The sequence below is a fragment of the Bufo bufo genome, chromosome 7 (assembly GCF_905171765.1).
Source record: "Bufo bufo chromosome 7, aBufBuf1.1, whole genome shotgun sequence".
In the NCBI taxonomy this organism is placed as follows: Eukaryota; Metazoa; Chordata; class Amphibia; order Anura; family Bufonidae; genus Bufo; species Bufo bufo.
Genome location: NC_053395.1, coordinates 21,271,518 through 21,293,168, shown reverse-complemented (window position 1 = coordinate 21,293,168; position 21,651 = coordinate 21,271,518). Strand labels below are relative to the sequence as shown.

Here is a 21,651-nt window from a genome sequence, read left to right as displayed (position 1 = left end):
GTAGAGGGGTTTTCTGAGATTTAAATACTGCATAGGTCATCAGTATCTAATTGGTAGGGGTTCGACACATGGGAACTCTGCAGATCAGCTGTTTGAGAAGGCAGCGTGCTCACAGTAGCGCCGCAAACTTCTCCAGATTTTCCTAGGCCAGTGGCGACACCTTCATGGGTCACGTGGCCTAGGAGCAGCTCAGCCCCATAGAAGTGAATGGGGATGAGTGCAATACTAAGCACGGCCACTATACAATGTACGGCGCTGTGCTCGTGAGTATAGAGAGAAGGCCGCCGCCGGTGCCGTCTCAAACAGCTGATCGGCGGGGGTCCCAGCTGTCGGCCCCTGCCAATGTGATTCTGATGACTTATCCAGAGGATAGATTATCAGTTATAAAATCCTGAAAAACCTTTTTAAGGCTCCACATAATGCCCACGTTTTCGGGGTAAATTTGCATAAAAACAACCTCTTTTTAGCCAAGCTAATGTGATTGTCCCACCAGGTGTGGGACTGCTAGTATGTATGTGAAGATTAATTTCTATCTATCTATCTATCTATCTATCTATCTATCTCCTATCTATCTATCTGTCTATCTCATATCTATCTATCTACAGTATCTATCTATCTATCTATCTATCTATCTATCTATCTATCTATCTCTATCTATCTATCTAACTATCTATCTCATATCTATCTATCTATCTATCTATCTATCTCATATCTATCTATCTATCTATCTATCTATCTATCTATCTATCTATCTATCTATCTATCTATCGATCTTTCATCAGTTAATGTCGGTATATAAACTACTGAAATAGGAAGAAACTACAGCACTCGTTTTTCAGATAATCAGAGATAATTCATTTATTGTCCATCCCAGAATTGGATCTTTTGAATAATGGCCAACGTTTCGGTCCACTAGGACCTTGTTCACGGCCTTAGTGTTGTAGATCGGGAGACGTGAGGTGGAGTCCACCTGACGTCTCCCGATCTACAACACTAAGGCCGTGAACAAGGTCCTAGTGGACCGAAACGTTGGCCATTATTCAAAAGATCCAATTCTGGGATGGACAATAAATGAATTATCTCTGATTATCTGAAAAACGAGTGCTGTAGTTTCTTCCTATTTCAGTAGTTTATATACCGACATTAACTGATGAAAGATAGATAGATAGATAGATAGATAGATAGATAGATAGATAGATGATAGATATGAGATAGATAGATAGATAGATATGAGATAGATAGATAGATAGATAGATAGATAGATATGAGATAGATAGATAGATAGATAGAGATAGATAGATAGATAGATAGATAGATAGATAGATAGATATGAGATAGATAGATAGATAGATAGATAGATAGATATGAGATAGATAGATAGATAGAGATAGATAGATAGATAGATAGATATGAGATAGATATATAGATAGATAGATAGATAGATAGATAGATAGATATGAGATAGATAGATAGATAGAGATAGATAGATAGATAGATAGATAGATAGATAGATAGATAGATAGATAGATAGATAGATAGATAGATAGATAGATAGATAGACTTTGGTCAATATTGTCTTGTTGTTCCCCGGGGAGTTAGTCTCTGCCCTCCGTCCACCCCGGTTATCAGTTTCAATCTGCGATTATTTGACAGGAGCACAAAGCGCTGTGATTTCGCTCATAGTACACAGTATAAAGGGAAGTCTATGGGAGATTGTAGGCCGGGCACCGATCCCCACAACACAAAGAGGGTTATGTAAATCTGGAGAAATGATCCCGGTGTAAGTCACAGCCTTAGAAAAGAGAGGAGATATTTAATTAGGAAAATGGATGAGATGAGGTCACACAAGGGGGACATATCAAACTGAAAGAGGGACTGACATTCACTGTAAATAAAGTATACATATACAGTATATGTACAGCCGGTATAACCTGGATATCTTCTGTATATAATTATATATGTACAGCCGGTATAAGTTATACATCTTCTTGTATATAGTGATATGGAGCGTGCTGGTATAACCTGGGCATCTCCTGTATATAATTATATATGTACAGCTGGTATAAGTTATACATCTTCTTGTATATAGTGATATGGACCATGCCGGTATAACCTGGATATCTTCTGTATATAATTATATATGTACAGCTGGTATATGTTATACATCTTCTTGTATATAGTGATATGGACCATGCTGGTATAACCTGGGCATCTCCTGTATATAATTATATATGTACAGCTGGTATAAGTTATACATCTTCTTATATATAGTGATATGGACCATGCTGGTATAACCTGGGCATCTCCTGTATATAATTATATATGTACAGCTGGTATAAGTTATACATCTTCTTGTATATAGTGATCTGGACCATGCTGGTATAACCTGGGCATCTCCTGTATATAATTATATATGTACAGCTGGTATAAGTTATACATCTTCTTGTATATAGTGATATGGACCATGCTGGTATAACCTGGGCATCTCCTGTATACAATTATATATGTACAGCTGGTATAAGTTATACATCTTCTTGTATATAGTGATATGGAGCATGCTGGTATAACCTGGGTATCTCCTGTATATAATTATATATGTACAGCTGGTATAAGTTATACATCTTCTTGTATATAGTGATCTGGAGCATGCTGGTATAACCTGGGCATCTCCTGTATACAATTATATATGTACAGCTGGTATAAGTTATACATCTTCTTGTATATAGTGATATGGAGCATGCTGGTATAACCTGGGCATCTCCTGTATATAATTATATATGTACAGCTGGTATAAGTTATACATCTTCTTGTATATAGTGATATGGAGCATGCTGGTATAACCTGGGTATCTCCTGTATATAATTATATATGTACAGCTGGTATAAGTTATACATCTTCTTGTATATAGTGATATGGAGCATGCTGGTATAACCTGGGTATCTCCTGGATATAATTATATATGTACAGCCGGTATAAGTTATACATCTTCTTGTATATAGTGATATGGACCATGCCGGTATAACCTGGATATCTTCTGTATATAATTATATATGTACAGCTGGTATATGTTATACATCTTCTTGTATATAGTGATATGGACCATGCTGGTATAACCTGGGCATCTCCTGTATATAATTATATATGTACAGCTGGTATAAGTTATACATCTTCTTATATATAGTGATATGGACCATGCTGGTATAACCTGGGCATCTCCTGTATATAATTATATATGTACAGCTGGTATAAGTTATACATCTTCTTGTATATAGTGATCTGGACCATGCTGGTATAACCTGGGCATCTCCTGTATATAATTATATATGTACAGCTGGTATAAGTTATACATCTTCTTGTATATAGTGATATGGACCATGCTGGTATAACCTGGGCATCTCCTGTATACAATTATATATGTACAGCTGGTATAAGTTATACATCTTCTTGTATATAGTGATATGGAGCATGCTGGTATAACCTGGGTATCTCCTGTATATAATTATATATGTACAGCTGGTATAAGTTATACATCTTCTTGTATATAGTGATCTGGAGCATGCTGGTATAACCTGGGCATCTCCTGTATACAATTATATATGTACAGCTGGTATAAGTTATACATCTTCTTGTATATAGTGATATGGAGCATGCTGGTATAACCTGGGCATCTCCTGTATATAATTATATATGTACAGCTGGTATAAGTTATACATCTTCTTGTATATAGTGATATGGAGCATGCTGGTATAACCTGGGTATCTCCTGTATATAATTATATATGTACAGCTGGTATAAGTTATACATCTTCTTGTATATAGTGATATGGAGCATGCTGGTATAACCTGGGTATCTCCTGGATATAATTATATATGTACAGCCGGTATAAGTTATACATCTTCTTGTATATAGTGATATGGACCATGCTGGTATAACCTGGGCATCTTCTGTATATAATTATATATGTACAGCTGGTATATGTTATACATCTTCTTGTATATAGTGATATGGAGCATGCTGGTATAACCTGGGCATCTCCTGTATATAATTATATATGTACAGCTGGTATAAGTTATACATCTTCTTGTATATAGTGATATGGAGCATGCTGGTATAACCTGGGCATCTCCTGTATATAATTATATATGTACAGCTGGTATAAGTTATACATCTTCTTGTATATAGTGATATGGAGCATGCTGGTATAACCTGGGTATCTCCTGTATATAATTATATATGTACAGCTGGTATAAGTTATACATCTTCTTGTATATAGTGATATGGAGCATGCTGGTATAACCTGGGTATCTCCTGGATATAATTATATATGTACAGCCGGTATAAGTTATACATCTTCTTGTATATAGTGATATGGACCATGCTGGTATAACCTGGGCATCTCCTGTATATAATTATATATGTACAGCTGGTATAAGTTATACATCTTCTTGTATATAGTGATCTGGACCATGCTGGTATAACCTGGGCATCTCCTGTATATAATTATATATGTACAGCTGGTATAAGTTATACATCTTCTTGTATATAGTGATATGGACCATGCTGGTATAACCTGGGCATCTCCTGTATACAATTATATATGTACAGCTGGTATAAGTTATACATCTTCTTGTATATAGTGATATGGAGCATGCTGGTATAACCTGGGTATCTCCTGTATATAATTATATATGTACAGCTGGTATAAGTTATACATCTTCTTGTATATAGTGATATGGACCATGCTGGTATAACCTGGGCATCTCCTGTATATAATTATATATGTACAGCTGGTATCAGTTATACATCTTCTTGTATATAGTGATATGGAGCATGCTGGTATAACCTGGGTATCTCCTGTATACAATTATATATGTACAGCTGGTATAAGTTATACATCTTCTTGTATATAGTGATATGGAGCATGCTGGTATAACCTGGGTATCTCCTGTATACAATTATATATGTACAGCTGGTATAAGTTATACATCTTCTTGTATATAGTGATATGGAGCATGCTGGTATAACCTGGGTATCTCCTGTATATAATTATATATGTACAGCTGGTATAAGTTATACATCTTCTTGTATATAGTGATATGGAGCATGCTGGTATAACCTGGGTATCTTCTGTATATAATTAGATATGTACAGCTGGTATAAGTTATACATCTTCTTGTATATAGTGATATGGACCGTGCTGGTATAACCTGGGCATCTCCTGTATATAATTATATATGTACAGCTGGTATAAGTTATACATCTTCTTGTATATAGTGATATGGACCATGCTGGTATAACCTGGGTATCTCCTCCTGTATATAATTATACATGTACAGCCGGTATAAGTTATACATCTTCTTGTATATAGTGATATGGACCATGCTGGTATAACCTGGGCATCCCCTGTATATAATTATATATGTACAGCTGGTATAAGTTATACATCTTCTTGTATATAGTGATATGGAGCATACTGGTATAACCTGGGCATCTCCTGTATATAATTATATATGTACAGCTGGTATAAGTTATACATCTTCTTGTATATAGTGATATGGACCATGCTGGTATAACCTGGGTATCTCCTGTATATAATTATATATGTACAGCTGGTATAAGTTATACATCTTCTTGTATATAGTGATATGGAGCATGCTGGTATAACCTGGGCATCTCCTGTATATAATTATATATGTACAGCTGGTATAAGTTATACATCTTCTTGTATATAGTGATCTGGACCATGCTGGTATAACCTGGGCATCTCCTGTATATAATTATATATGTACAGCTGGTATAAGTTATACATCTTCTTGTATATAGTGATATGGACCATGCTGGTATAACCTGGGTATCTCCTGTATATAATTATATATGTACAGCTGGTATAAGTTATACATCTTCTTGTATACAGTGATATGGACCGTGCTGGTATAACCTGGGTATCTCCTGTATATAATTATATATATACAGCTGGTATAAGTTATACATCTTCTTGTATATAGTGATATGGAGCATGCTGGTATAACCTGGGTATCTCCTGTATATAATTATATATATACAGCTGGTATAAGTTATACATCTTCTTGTATATAGTGATATGGAGCATACTGGTATAACCTGGGCATCTCCTGTATATAATTATATATGTACAGCTGGTATAAGTTATACATCTTCTTGTATATAGTGATATGGACCATGCTGGTATAACCTGGGTATCTCCTGTATATAATTATATATGTACAGCTGGTATAAGTTATACATCTTCTTGTATACAGTGATATGGACCGTGCTGGTATAACCTGGGTATCTCCTGTATATAATTATATATATACAGCTGGTATAAGTTATACATCTTCCTGTATATAGTGATATGGACCATGCTGGTATAACCTGGGTATCTCCTGTATATAATTATATATGTACAGCTGGTATAAGTTATACATCTTCTTGTATATAGTGATATGGAGCATGCTGGTATAACCTGGGCATCTCCTGTATATAATTATATATGTACAGCTGGTATAAGTTATACATCTTCTTGTATATAGTGATATGGACCATGCTGGTATAACCTGGGTATCTCCTGTATATAATTATATATGTACAGCTGGTATAAGTTATACATCTTCTTGTATATAGTGATATGGACCATGCTGGTATAACCTGGGCATCTCCTGTATATAATTATATATGTACAGCTGGTATAAGTTATACATCTTCTTGTATATAGTGATATGGAGCATGCTGGTATAACCTGGGTATCTCCTGTATATAATTATATATGTACAGCCGGTATAAGTTATACATCTTCTTGTATATAGTGATATGGACCGTGCTGGTATAACCTGGGCATATCCTGTATATAATTATATATGTACAGCTGGTATAAGTTCTACATCTTCTTGTATATAGTGATATGGAGCATGCTGGTATAACCTGGGCATCTCCTGTATATTATTGTATATTTATAGCTCTATGTCATATACCGTACATATATTTATGTACATTTGATATTTTGCAGCTGTGGGACTGGTACATGGTGAGATTTGTTTCTGGATTATTTTAACCCTTCATTTGGCATGCTATGTACCTACTAAATGTATCCAAATCGAGAAAAAAATTTTAACACACTGAATGATGTAATATTTTTTTGCTCTACTCCGCGATTAGAGGGTTTTATAAAGGTGGAAGATTGATGTGCTCCATAAATGCCAAATGTTTAGGGTTTATCGGTAGAAAAAAAAAAAGTTTTCAAACGGGAATATCTCCTAATGTTCTGAAATGTACTTAAATTCCTTGAATCCAACTAGCACCAAAAAGATGCAAAAATGCCTGAATTACCAAATATTCTGGATCATCAGACTTAGGGCCGTTGCTGTTTTTTGGATGCACAAAACATGGACACCAGTCGTGTGTATGTTCCGCAGTTTGTGGAATGTAACGTCCTGCCCTCTGTAGAACTGTCCTATCCTTGTCCGTAGAACCTTTCGTGGCCCCATTGAAGTGAATGGGTCCCCATCCGACCTGGACCTACTTTTGAGATTCTCCAGAATGCAGTCCAATGAAAATTTGTGTAAAAAGGAACAACAACAAAAAATATATACTGTTATGAAATTTAATATAAAAATTCTGGATTATCAGGCAATTATTTACAGGCTCAGGCTGCATGCACACGACCGTATGTGTTTTTTTGCGGTCCGCAAATTGCGGATCCGCAAAAAAAAAACAGGTGACATCCGTTTTTTTTTGTGCAGATCCATTGTAACAATGCCTAAAACTGACAAGAATAGGACATGTTTTTTTTTTATTTTTTGCATGGCCACGGAACGGACATACTGATGTGGACAGCACATGGAGTGCTGTCTGCATTTTTTGCGGACCCATTGAAATGAATGGGTCCGCATCCTATCCACAAAAAAAAACGGAACTGACACAGAAACAAAGAACGTTCATGTGCATGTAGCCTCAAGCAGCAGATTATCAGAATTAGGGGGTGCTGGATTAAAGGACTTTTGTAGTACATGTGACTAATTGGTGCATTTTTCATCACTTAAAAAAGTGGAAAAAAATTGCAGCAGCTGTGTTGAAAAATGTGTACCAAATAGCTACAATGTGAACAGAGTCAATATATCTCAAGAAAATACGTTTCTACTGGGGGTCATTTGCTAATACGGTGCAATGCATTAATATAAAGCAATGATCATGTCAACCAGCTAGATGCATGAACACCGCAGACTAAAAGGTCGGCAGGTAAGGTTTTCCCAAAACTTGGTCCTGGACCTTATTTGTAAAATTTTTAGAGGCCCAAGGGACATCATCATCCTAGCTAATTAGAATGCAAATATGGTGTCACTGCCCGTGCAGAGCCTGGAGGGCCATGGCACGTGAACGCTCTCTTCTTTGAATCTGTATCATCATCATCAGTGTTCCTTAGAGGGGATTTCCAGAGCTTAAAGGGGTTGGCCCATTTTAGACATCGATGGCTTATCGCTAGGACCTGCTCACCACTTGGACCTGCTCCAGTCTCCAGAACAGCGCAAGCGCGGAGTGCTCTCCATTCACTGCTATGGGAGTTTTTAAAATAGCTGAGCAAGCGCTCCATTCACTACTGCCGAAAACAGTAGAGCTTTCCCTTTGCAGTTCATGGAGGGTGTCCGCAATTGCTCGGTGCACCCTCTTTCGCTTTGAGGGGCCAATTCTTGAAATCTGATTGTGTCCTAGAGGTGAAGCCCGTACCTATCTGACTCTGATATCTTAGAGATATACCATTAATGTCTGAGATGAGACAACCTCTTTAGAGGTTATCAATATCATTTTGTAAGGGGTCCCACTCCCGGCACCCCCGCCGATCAGCAGTTTAAAGGGGCTGCTACATTCAAGTAAGCGCTGCGGCCTCTTCTGCAGCCTGTGACATCACGTCCATCGGCCACACGGCCTTTCTGCATCCCAGTTCCAGTAGTCAGCTGTTATTATCAGGAGTTTCAGTCCTAGTAGTTGCTAAGATCAACTGATCGCCAGAACCTTGATTTGAGGAGGAGTTATCCAGATGGGACAACCCCTTTAAAGAGACATTACTTCAAGACATGACCCCCAATTCGGAGAGATCCAAAGAACCTAAAAATAATACACCATGTTAGCACCATATTGCACCATTTTAGCAAATGTCTGGTAGCCCGGTGACAACTTCTGGAGCAATGAAGCTGTGGCCGTCCTGCATGCAGAGTCTTATCTTGCTCCTCAGTTACAGAGTATTTCCCTTTAAGGAGACTGAATATTAGGAACATTCTTGGATTGTGAAGCTCTTTACTTACAATTGGAATAGTCCTTACCCTCTAAATCGTAATGCTTCATAAATAAAAACATGCTATTGTATGAAGTTTCTATCCAAAGTTTTCTTAAAGGGGAGTTCTAGTTGTCGACAACCATCATTCTTTCCACTGCATGTAACCCAGTGGTTGGGTTGTAGATCCTGCCAAGAAACCATAATGTGGCAAGTCAGACAAGGCACAAGTTGCTTTGTACTTGCCGCCTTTTATTTGGTGCTTCTTAAAGGGCATTTCCACTTGGAATATCTTATGTAAGAGATTGAGTTATTTTCTTCCATCAAGTTTTTTTTTTCATATTCCCTTGTCTCAGTTGTTAGTTACTTTTTGTTTCCAGGAAGGACAACAAGAAGTGTCCGCCATTACTGCCCCCACAGAAGTCGTCACCCACTTTCTTCAGACTTGGGGCTTATTCAGATGACCGTATGTGTTTTGTGCAAAACACGGATACCAGCCACGTGCATTCTGAATTTCACGGAATACACATGGCCAGCCCTGTGATAGAGGGGGTCCTTTGCTCACAGCCCCCTATATTAGTCAGAGCAGTTCTCACTTTGGTGGACTCTGCCCGGCCATGGCCTTAGTTGTTGAATTATTGGGATGGGCAATATGTTTCCCTGTGGCCAGTCATCCGTCAGACCTGCAGGGATCAGCTGATTGCAGGGGTGACTTTCCTTTAAATATTTAAATATGGTTAGACAACCCCTTTAAGGAGCAAGATGCATATATGTCATTGGTCTACAGAGTTGTGTCATATATAATTTTAAGATATTTTCAGACATGAAGTCTTTGTCACGGAGGAAGTTAGCAGATAGCCGGAACATATAAATAAACGAGCGACTGGCTTGATCCCAAACTAAGGAACTTATAGGTGAGCCCTATAAAACCCTAAGAGCTCTCCCTGACTGCTATGCACATGCAAGGGTCTGTATGGTAGACGATTGCATGGCCGCGTACCTAATACTGTGTGACACCTGAAAACCCTATAATAGTGAGGGGACACAACCACCGGCTCCCTGCACTTAATACGGACGGAGTCAGGGTCACCTAGAATCAAGCCAGCAAGGAAACACAATAAAGTAAATGACTTATCTGAACAAACAGCAGAAGCAGCCTCCAGCAGTGAACACCTCATCCAGGAAGTAGTATAAACCGCGAAGTGAGGCAGTATGGGAGGGATTATAAAGGAAGACGATTAGTCGAAATAAGTGACACCTGGCAGAAGGAAAGGAGATGAGAAAGTGAAACCAAAACAAAGAACATCATACAAGAGGTAGAGAAGAACGTCTGCCAGATCTTCTCACAGAACTGGCGGTGACAGTCTTGTTCAGCAGATGGTTGTCAGATTATGGACGTTATTACCTGGAGGCAGTGGCGCCCCCTAGTTTAGCTGCCTTCATCTAAAGCGGCAGATTAGACCACAGTTCAGACAGTCCTGTTGTGGCTTCTTGGCAGGAGCTATTACTAATCTGGTAGAAATGTTACAGTCTAAGCACAAAACAAAAACTAAAGGAACTTTTTGAAGACTTTGGTCGTTGTCTTACATTTGTCTTGGTTCATCCAAGATGCAACCCATGAGGAGCCCCCAAAACAGTGGGCCAAGCCAGGAGCAGGACGAGAATGGGGCCCAAGATATGACGCAACTGGAGTGAGTATCACTGAGCGTGTCAAGTAGATTCATGTATGTTTTATGTGCTATCATGTTTGGCTTGACCCCACAGCTATCAGATAACCCCTTAAAGAGCACATCAACTCTATTAAAGGGGGTCTCTGCTTCAGGGTGGAACCTGGATATAAGCTCTTCTTTATTCTTTTACTATATATTTTCTTGCACCGATGCTCCCCCTTGTCACAGTGCAAGGTGTGTTTCTTTACTGCTCCACTCATATATAGTAAAAGAATAGAGAATAGCTTATATCCAGGTTCAGCCCTGAACCCAGAGAACCCCTTTACACTAGACATACTGCCTGGTAGGGTTGATCCTGCTGATACAATAATTGGTTGCAGCATTCTCAAAAAAAAAAATATATATATACACTTTATGCAAATGAGGGCTTCAGTGCACTGTGGGGCTCGTTGCACAGAAGCCCTCATTAGCAAGAACCAATTACCTACCAGGCAGTATACATGGTTTGATTGTCTTTGGTTTAATAGACAGACATTGGGGTCATTATAAGGCCATGGAAACCCATCAGCGCCCCTTGATCATTATGTTGCAGTGTGTTGATGGGGTGACAGATGGAGCACCCTTCTCCGACTAACTACATGTGCTTTATTCGGCATTAGATTGGCAGTATCATCTTTGGGGGTCGTCAGTATATACAGTATAATAAGACTGGCACCCATGTGCTGGTGCAGGCACAGCTCCTGTGCTTGTGGAAGTACTGTCATGGCTTCTAGTGAGGAATGACCAATACTTGAAGGGGTTGTTTCATCTGAGCCCCTAGGATAGGCCGCCAATGTCAGATATCTCCAGAACGGGACCCTCTAAGTGAGCATCTGAGCGGCCACCCTTCATTCATTTCTAGGGGACTGCTGAAAATAGCCAGGCGTGCACGCTCGGCTATTTTTGTAACTCCCATAGAAATTAATGGGAAGCGTGCTGCGCATGCATGGCGCACCCTCCTTCATGAGATAGGACCCGCACCTATTGGACATTGGTGGCATATCGCTCGCTCAGCTATTTTTGGAACTCCCATAAGGATGAATGGAGAGCACGCCACACACGTGCAGTTCGCTCTCCTTCACTTTGGGGGGGCTCTTTTTGGAAATAGGTGCAGGTGCCACCTCTGGGGCTCACACCTATCTGATACTGATAGTATATCCTAGCGATATGCCACCAATGTCTCAGAGACAACCCCTTTAAGCAGGTCTCTGTACTGATGTTTCATTTGTATCTTTTCAGCATTCTGTAGGATACATTGTATACGGTGTGTGATAGAACCATTGTCATTTTGCAGGGACTTACAGGAGACGTCAGTCCTCCACAACCTGAGAAAGCGGTTTGAACGAGAGCTGATATATGTAAGTATATATACGGCGTCTTCAGATCTTAATGTGTAGAGGTCCCTTTAAGATGTCACTAACAATCCTCTTTTCCCCTTTCCTAGACCTATATTGGTAGCATCCTCCTTTCATTAAACCCATACAGGATGCTGAATATCTATGGGACGGACCATGTGTTGTATTACGAGGGGAAAGCCTTGGGAGAGACTCCTCCGTAAGTCGTCTTCACGAATGTGTTCATCCTTCTGATGCTGCAATGAGATACAAATGAAAATCTGGGAAATCACAATTTGATGCATCCGTTTCGATGTGGTGCTTGTTCCCACTCTGCCTTTTTTTGCAACCACCAATAGAGCGACCTTATTGCATACTGTGTTATTATTGTAGACAGTCAGCTCCTCTGCTCCATCTAGTGGTGGCTGCTGAGAGCTCCCTATGAAAGCTAATGACTCACAATAGTTAGTATTTTTTTTTCTTTCAGACACCTCTTTGCAATTGCAAACACAGCCTACACCAAACTGATGGATGCCAAACACAACCAGTGTGTTATCATTAGGTGAGGGGGGACTTACTGTGAATACTGCATGCTGCACTTTTTGGAAAACTTTTTTTCCAGCTTGGTGAGATCCATATTGTTATCCATAGGGGGCAGTATTACTATAGTTGTATTCTTGTACATAGGAGCAGTATTATAGTAGTTATATTCCTGTACATAGGGGCAGTATTATAGTAGTTATATTCTTGTACATAGGAGGCAGTATTATAGTAGATATATTCTTGTACATAGGAGCAGTATTATAGTAGTTATATTCTTGTACATAGGAGGCAGTATTATAGTAGTTATATTCTTGTACATAGGAGCAGTATTATAGTAGTTATATTCTTGTACATAGGAGCAGTATTATAGTAGTTATATTCTTGTACATAGGAGCAGTATTATAGTAGTTATATTCTTGTACATAGGAGCAGTATTATAGTAGTTATATTCTTGTACATAGGAGCAGTATTATAGTAGTTATATTCTTGTACATAGGAGCAGTATTATAGTAGTTATATTCTTGTACATAGGGGGCAGTATTATAGTAGTTATATTCTTGTACATAAGAAGCAGTATTATAGTAGTTATATTCTTGTACATAGGGGGCAGTATTATAGTAGTTATATTCTTGTACATAGGAGGCAGTATTATAATAGTTATATTCTTGTACATAGGAGCAGTATTATAGTAGTTATATTCTTGTACAGAGGAGCAGTATTATAGTAGTTATATTCTTGTACATAGGAGCAGTATTATAGTAGTTATATTCTTGTACATAGGAGACAGTATTATAGTAGTTATATACATAGGAGCAGTATTATAGTAGTTATATTCTTGTACATAGGGGCAGCATTATAGTAGTTATATTCTTGGACATAGGAGCGGTATTATAGTAGTTATATTCTTGTACATAGGAGGCAGTATTATAGTAGTTATATTCTTGTACATAGGAGCAGTATTATAGTAGTTATATTCTTGTACATAGGGGGCAGTATTATAATAGTTATATTCTTGTACATAGGAGCAGTATTATAGTAGTTATATTCTTGTACATAGGAGCAGTATTATAGTAGTTATATTCTTGTACATAGGGGGCAGTATTATAATAGTTATATTCTTGTACATAGGAGCAGTATTATAGTAGTTATATTCTTGTACATAGGAGCAGTATTATAGTAGTTATATTCCTGTACATAGGAGCAGTATTATAGTAGTTATATTCTTGTACATAGGAGCAGTATTATAGTAGTTATATTCTTGTACATAAGAGCAGTATTATAGTAGTTATATTCCTGTACATAGGAGGCAGTATTATAGTGGTTATATTCTTGTACATAGGAGCAGTATTATAGTAGTTATATTCTTGTACATAGGAGGCAGTATTATAGTAGTTATATTCTTGTACATAGGAGCAGTATTATAGTGGTTATATTCTTGTACATAGGGGCAGTATTATAGTAGTTATATTCTTGTATATAGGAGCAGTATTATAGTAGTTATATTCTTGTACATAGGAGCAGTATTATAGTAGTTATATTCTTGTACATAGGAGCAGTATTATAGTAGTTATATTCTTGTAGATAGGAGCAGTATTATAGTAGTTATATTCTTGTACATAGGAGCAGTATTATAGTAGTTATATTCTTGTACATAGGAGCAGTATTATAGTAGTTATATTCTTGTACATAGGAGCAGTATTATAGTAGTAATATTCTTGTACATAGGGGCAGTATTATAGTAGTTATATTCTTGTACATAGGAGCAGTATTATAGTAGTTATATTCTTGTACATAGGAGCAGTATTATAGTAGTTATATTCTTGTACATAGGAGCAGTATTATAGTAGTTATATTCTTGTACATAGGAGCAGTATTATAGTAGTTATATTCTTGTACATAGGAGCAGTATTATAGTAGTTATATTCTTGTACATAGGAGGTAGTATTATAGTGTTTATTTTCTTGTACATAGGAGCAGTATTATAGTAGTTATATTCTTGTATATAGGAGCAGTATTATAGTAGTTATATTCTTGTACATAATTAATACTTTTATGATTAATTTTCGTGTATTTTATTATGATTATCATTATTTTAATTCATTGACTTATTTTTTGTTATTGTCAGTGGCGAAAGTGGATCTGGTAAAACTGAAGCCACTAAGTTGGTCCTGCGTTACCTGGTAGCGGTTAATCAGAGGCGCGGTGTGACAAACCAGGTGAGTTCTGTACACTAAATCTCATTACATTCTCATTATATCATTTGCCTGTTAACAATAATCAGATACTAATTCATGTGTAAATGCAGAGAGGAAAGGGTTAAAGAGCGTACACTACGCTGACAAGCAGACAATTTTCAAGAAGGAAGCGTTCCTTCCCTATATTTGCCTCCTTGTCTTTGGATCACCTCTACTGTATTAAGACAAGCGATGTTTGCTGCTATTGCTCGTCCTCATCCAAATGAATTGTTTCTGGGCAGCAGATCACTGTTCACACAGCATGATTGAGGTGTCCGCACCATAGATGAAGTTTGTTCTCGATAATCTGCCTTTAGACTGTATCCATTTAAGTAATTTACACTTATCATGTACTAATTGTATTCAATGCTGCTCTAACCATATCTTTCTACTTTCTATATCTATTACTGGATTTCGCAGATAGAGGTATTACATTAGATATCTACCTTCTTAATTTGTGTTTAATTTATCTCGTATCTATCTATCTATCTATCTCATATCTATCTATCTATCTATCTATCTATCATCTATATATCTCATATCTATCTATCTATTTATCTCATATCTATCTATCTATCTATCTATCTATGTATCTATCTATCTATTTATCTCATATCTATCTATCTATCTATCTATCTATCTATCTATCTCTCTCATATCTATCATCTATCTATCTCATATCTGGGTGATGAGGACTCCATGTGTGATTTTAGACATTCTCCATATTTCTCATGTCCTCATTCCGGTGCTCAGATTCTAGAGGCGACACCGCTGCTGGAATCATTTGGAAATGCCAAAACAGTCCGGAACGACAATTCCAGCCGGTTTGGAAAATTTGTGGAAATTTATCTGGAGGAGTGAGTATTACACATATAGGATTCAGTGTTATGTATATTGATGTTTGACCTGCTAACATGTTGTTTCCCCCAAAGAGGTGTCATTTGTGGTGCCATAACATCCCAATACCTGCTTGAGAAATCAAGAATCGTATTTCAGGTAAGTCACTCCTTTCTCTTCCTGCCATCAGTCAGGTAGAGCTCCCTGGGTCCCAGCCATTATATGCTGTGGCATAAGGACCTCAAGCATTAGGACTGCAGTCTCCGTACCCTATATTGTTTTGACGCCTGTCGTACACAATGGCAATTGCCTCTCCTCCATATCTTTAGCTCCGATTTGAGTATTCTCTGTGTGGTTTATTTTCAGGCCAAAAATGAGAGGAATTACCACATTTTCTATGAGATGTTGGCTGGTCTCCCCTCTCAACAGAAGCAGGCGTTCTACCTTCAGGATGCTGAAACCTATTACTACCTAAATCAGGTACAGTGTGACTTAGGGACAGGGGCGAACAGTGACCTGCACCCAGGGGCGTAGCTAACGGCTCATGGGCCCTGGTTCAAGAGTTCAGCTTGGGCCCCCACTTCCCTCAGTGCGTTGTGTCTTCTTATGTGGCACAAGGGTCTTTGGCCCCCCTCAGGCTCCTGGGCCCGGTAGCGACTGCTCCCTCTGCACCCCCTATAGCTACGCCCATGCCTGCACCCCTGACATTATACGTCAGGGGCTCATTATCAATACTTGTAGCACTCTTTGTAATGGACTAATGCACCTCTGGCTCTCATGTGCTTTCCTAATTCTCGAATAGTCTACCTCTACCTGTTTAGAACGTAAAGCTCTTGGACTTTTACATTTATCTATGTAGTAAAGGTAGAAAAACATATTTGTAAGGACATAATTCTGCGCTGCCCACAGCCGGAAAGGATTCTTTACAGTAAGAGCAGCAGCTTCAGAATAAGAGGTCGCAAGACGTCTCAAAACCAATGACCATGATAAAAAGAAGTAAAAACTAATGACTAAAAATATTGAAATTAATAATCAATTTCTGGGGATAAAAAATATATTTTGTTTCCCTATAAAGCTAATTGCACCAGAGGTTTGGCATTGCCCTCCTCTGGATCCTGGCGTATGATTGTGGACATATGTCTTTACCGCCAATCTGACTATATAGACAAGACTGTCAGTACAATACTGCCCCCTGTGGGTAGGAATAGGAATCGAAACATGTAGGAGAGCTGTCATAGACAAAAGCTGTGCCTGCCTATGTGTGGTTAGATCTGCCAAATGTCGACTGTCTCCATGTTTAGGGAGGTAACTGTGAGATTCCTTCTAAAAGTGACGCTGAAGACTTCCGAAGACTCCTGAATGCCATGGAATCTCTCAGCTTCAACATGGAAGACCAGGATAGCATCTTTCGAATTCTCTCTTCTATCCTGCACTTGGGGAATGTCTATTTTGAGAAATATGAGGTGAGAATCCATAAATCAACATGTAGATGCCTGTCTTCCTGGTGTTTTATGGTCCTTATAACGGAGATGAAAGGTCAGACTACAGTAGCTCTTGTTCATCCCCCCCATATATATAATATATATGCACTGGGCTTGGCCGAGCATGCATATGTTCTCAATAAAAAAAAAACACTGCCAGACAGACACCCCTGGCAGTGGCTTATCTTGTTTGGGAACAATAGGACCAGACATGTTGATCCAACTACCCGGACCTTCTTTCCCCCTACGTTTGCTATCAGAGGAGGGTCAGGACACCCCCTTGCACAATAGCTGGTTGGCTGGGTTTGGCAGACAGCCTTCTAAAGTGTATGGCCATACACATGAGATACCTATTGTTAACAATAATCAGATACTAATTCATGTGTAAATGCAGACAGGAAAGGGTTAATCCCCCCCCATACACATGCATGCTAGGGTTGGCTGAGATTGCATGTGTTCTGTAAGGAGAGAGGGGAGAAAGCAACCGTCAAACCCCTCTGTTCTTTCCAGACACCTCTAGGGCAGTTTACCTCCTTGAGAACAAAAGGATCAGGGAATGTTCAGATACAACAGCCTGATCTCTATTGCTCCCATCATCTGCCACCCAGACGGTCAGCAGGTTTGACCAACATACATCTAATGTGTATGGCCGCCATCAGAGATCCTGCTAAACTGACTAGCAATGACATGAAGCCAATATCTTTCAGACCGAATCCCAGGAGGTGGCTTCAGTTGTGAGTGCAAGTGAGATTCGAGTGGTGTCTGAACTACTGCAGATATCCCATGAGGGTCTACAGAAAGCCATCACCTATAAAGTGACTGTAAGTAGTAGAAAGCAGGTAATGGTAATCCGTCCTGCTACAGGGAACCTCCTCCAACTCATGCTCTCGGTTCTACAGGAAACAATGAGAGAAAAGATCTTCACTCCCCTCACGGTGGAGAGTGCTGTTGATGCCAGGTGAGCAGAAATGTACGGCACAAGGTTGTCCCCTAAAGGAGCAGTCAATGGAACATTGGTCGGTCTTCTCCCTTGGGGAGGACGGGACACAGGGATATTTTTGACAGTTGCTGTTATTGTCTATTGCAGAGATGCAATTGCCAAGATTTTATACTCCCTGCTCTTCAGCTGGCTGACAGATCGAATTAACAAGCTTGTCTACCCCAAACAAGATGCTCTGTCCATTGCCATACTGGATATTTATGGCTTTGAGGTAATGCGATTGCACAGATTTGCTCTGATTTTTGAGAGAGTGGACTTGCTGGCTGATCCTTGTCTGCAGCACTATGGAGAGAGCACATAGACTGAGACTTGTGTAATGCACACCACTGATGTCCCTGTAGTGAGCTCTGCTGACATCTAGTGGGGAGGTTTCAAACTACCTTTCTTTACTAGAGTTATTAAATTATTATTATTATTATTATTATTTTAAAACACCATTAATTCTAGGGTGCTGTACATAGAAGAAGAGGTATACATACATAATATCATACAAAAAAAAGTACAATGAGCATGGATCAGTCTATAAATAAACTGGTAAACTCTGGGGGCCACCTGCTGGTCTAGCCTGACCTGGTTAATTCCCGATGCGGTGCATTGTCATTCCTGCCCTTTGTGCGTGCTCCCGTAATAACCCTGTCCTTTAATCCACAGGATCTGAACTTTAACAGTTTTGAACAACTGTGCATCAATTACGCAAACGAGTATCTGCAGTTCTTCTACAATAAGATTGTGTTTAGAGAGGAGCAGGTGAGTGTCAGCAATCAGAGCCCATGACATTGGGTGGTGGAAGAGATGACAGGTTCATGTTCTGTACCTGGATAGGAAATATCCAATGCACCTCTGATTGTTTCCCCCACACTTCTTCACTCCGTATCATTTCTGTGCATCCTTCACTTAAAGGAGGAATACATCCGTGAGCAGATTGATTGGAGGGAAATTTCCTTTGTGGATAATCAGTCCTGTATAGATCTTATTTCCCAGAAGCCTTATGGAATCCTGAGGATCTTGGATGACCAGAGCGGCTTCCCACAGGTAACTCTAGTGAAAGGGATTGTCTGGTTTAGGATGAATGTTGGCCAAACCCCTTGATATTGGCAGGAACAGCTGACCATCTAATGTGTATGGGGGCCTCCCAACACTTGGGGAAGAGAAGGATGGGACTGTTGGATGTCAGCATGCCTGACCCCTTTTATTCAGAGGGGAGATAAGCCACTGACGGAGGAGTCTGTCAGTGGCTTATTCCTTTCTCATTCATACACTAGGCTGAGCTGATTGTGCATATGTATCAGAGGGGTCGGGAGAGATGGCCGTCAGCCGAGCAAGCGTACACTTGGCAGGTATCTAATATGTATAGCCGGCCAAAGTCTGCACTCACTATTCTCTTTCAGGCCACAGACCACACCTTTCTCCAGAAGTGTCACTACCACCATGGCACCAATGAGCTCTACTGCAAGCCAAAGATGCCTCTCCCTGAGTTTGGGATCAAGCATTTTGCTGGGAAAGTTACTTACCAGGTATGTCCTATCACAGTATACAGTAGAGCACTATAGCACCCCACTGTCATGGTCTTACCTTCCTGCTGTTCTCCTTCGTTTGACATGTGCTGGCGGCCATCTTGGTTTCTGGGTTTCTTGTAGCCTTCCACCCTGCGGCTCCTCCTTCCCACTGGGAGGAGCTGGATGCCTAGCTCATATATATAGGAGGTCTGTGGCTTCAGTTCCTTGCTTGGTCCTCTTGTGTTCACATGCTTCTAAGACTGCTGCTGCTTCTGGTTCCTGATCCTGGCTTCGTCTGACTACCCTGCTGGTTCCTGATCCTGGCTTCGTCTGACTACCCTGCTGGTTCCTGATCCTGGCTTCGTCTGACTACCCTTCTGGTTCCTGACCTCTGGCTTCGCAAAGACTCTGCTCGGTTTCACCATCCGTTTGGACTTTTGCTTTACAGCTTTATTTTCAATAAAGCCTTCTTATTTTCACTTATCTCTTGTTGTACGTCTGGTTCATGGTTCCGTGACATTAGGACCAAGCCATGAATTCTGACGGTACAGGGCCATCCTCGCTACCCACGCTGGTTGCCAGACTTGATCAGCAGGATCACCTGTTGGGTCGGTTCGCTGTGGCGTTGCAAACCCTGCTTGAACGCACGGCTCATTTCGCTCCCGTTGCCGATGGGTCGGTTGTCGCTCCTGGGCTCGCTCCTACTGCCGCTCCGGTTAGTGCGCCAGAGTCTACCCCGACACCTGTTGTTGCGCCTGCGGTGTTTCGGGGTATGACCGGTTCTGCCCCTCTTCCACAGCGCTTTGGGGGAGAGCCAACTCAGTGCCGAGGTTTCCTTAACCAGGTGGGCATTTATTTTGAGTTGCTGCCACATGCCTTTCCTACTGAGAGATCAAAGGTGGGCTTCTTGATCTCGCTGCTCTCGGACAAGGCCTTGGCCTGGGCCAGCCCTTTATGGGAGAACAACAATCCGGTGGTTGCCGAGTTTTCCGGTTTTGTTGCTTCTCTTCGGAAGGTATTCGATGTGCCGGCTCGTGCTGCCTCTGCTGCGAAGCTCCTTATGTCCATCAGACAGGGTTCACGATCCGTAACTGAATACGCCATTGAGTTTCGTACCCTGGCAGCAGAGGTGGGCTGGAATAATGAGGCTCTGGTCGCTGCTTTCTCTCATGGTCTCTCGGATGCCTTGAAGGATGAGGTTGCAGCTAAGGACCTACCAGTTGAGCTCGAGTCTCTTATTTCTTTCCTGATTTTGATTGACACCAGACTCAGGGAGAGACCTTCCTTTAAGGAGAGCCTGCGGAGGTTTTCTAACAGATTGGCGCCTACGTTTGTTGTCCCACCCGTGCCTCCCTCTCCTTCCACGCCTCCTGGGGATGACTTGTCTGGGGGTGAACCCATGCAGCTGGGGTTTGCTCGTCTGTCCGAGGGGGAGAGGGCACTCCGGAGACGCGAGGGCCGATGCATGTACTGTGGTCTCGGTGGGCATTTTCGGTTGGCATGTCCGAACCGTCCGGGAAAACGCTCGTACCTGAGATCCTGTCGGGGGCAGATCTTGGGTGGAGTCTCCTCGTCCCCGGTTTCCCGTGTTGACAAACCACTGATCACTGTTGTCCTCTCCTGGGTCGGGGGCTCGGTGACGACCCAGGCGTTGGTGGACTCTGGTGCTGGTGGTTTGTTCATTGATAGTGTGTTCGCTGCCGCCAATTCCATTCCTCTGCAGGCTCGAGGTTC

The 21,651-nt window shown here is 40.4% G+C and overlaps 1 protein-coding gene across 1 annotated transcript in view; it reads left to right on the top strand.

The window, feature by feature from the left end:
* Positions 1–21,651, top strand: part of MYO15A (myosin XVA) — an 88,041-nt gene that overhangs the window by 4,964 nt on the left and 61,426 nt on the right. The window contains exons 2-14 of the mRNA XM_040441412.1: positions 10,892–10,974; positions 12,437–12,546; positions 14,995–15,085; positions 15,857–15,960; positions 16,036–16,099; positions 16,307–16,420; positions 17,242–17,403; positions 18,129–18,242; positions 18,321–18,379; positions 18,509–18,632; positions 19,073–19,168; positions 19,322–19,453; positions 19,810–19,935. Of these exons, the coding sequence (XP_040297346.1) occupies positions 10,892–10,974; positions 12,437–12,546; positions 14,995–15,085; positions 15,857–15,960; positions 16,036–16,099; positions 16,307–16,420; positions 17,242–17,403; positions 18,129–18,242; positions 18,321–18,379; positions 18,509–18,632; positions 19,073–19,168; positions 19,322–19,453; positions 19,810–19,935 (1,379 nt within the window). The remainder of the gene's footprint in view (positions 1–10,891; positions 10,975–12,436; positions 12,547–14,994; positions 15,086–15,856; positions 15,961–16,035; positions 16,100–16,306; positions 16,421–17,241; positions 17,404–18,128; positions 18,243–18,320; positions 18,380–18,508; positions 18,633–19,072; positions 19,169–19,321; positions 19,454–19,809; positions 19,936–21,651) is intronic.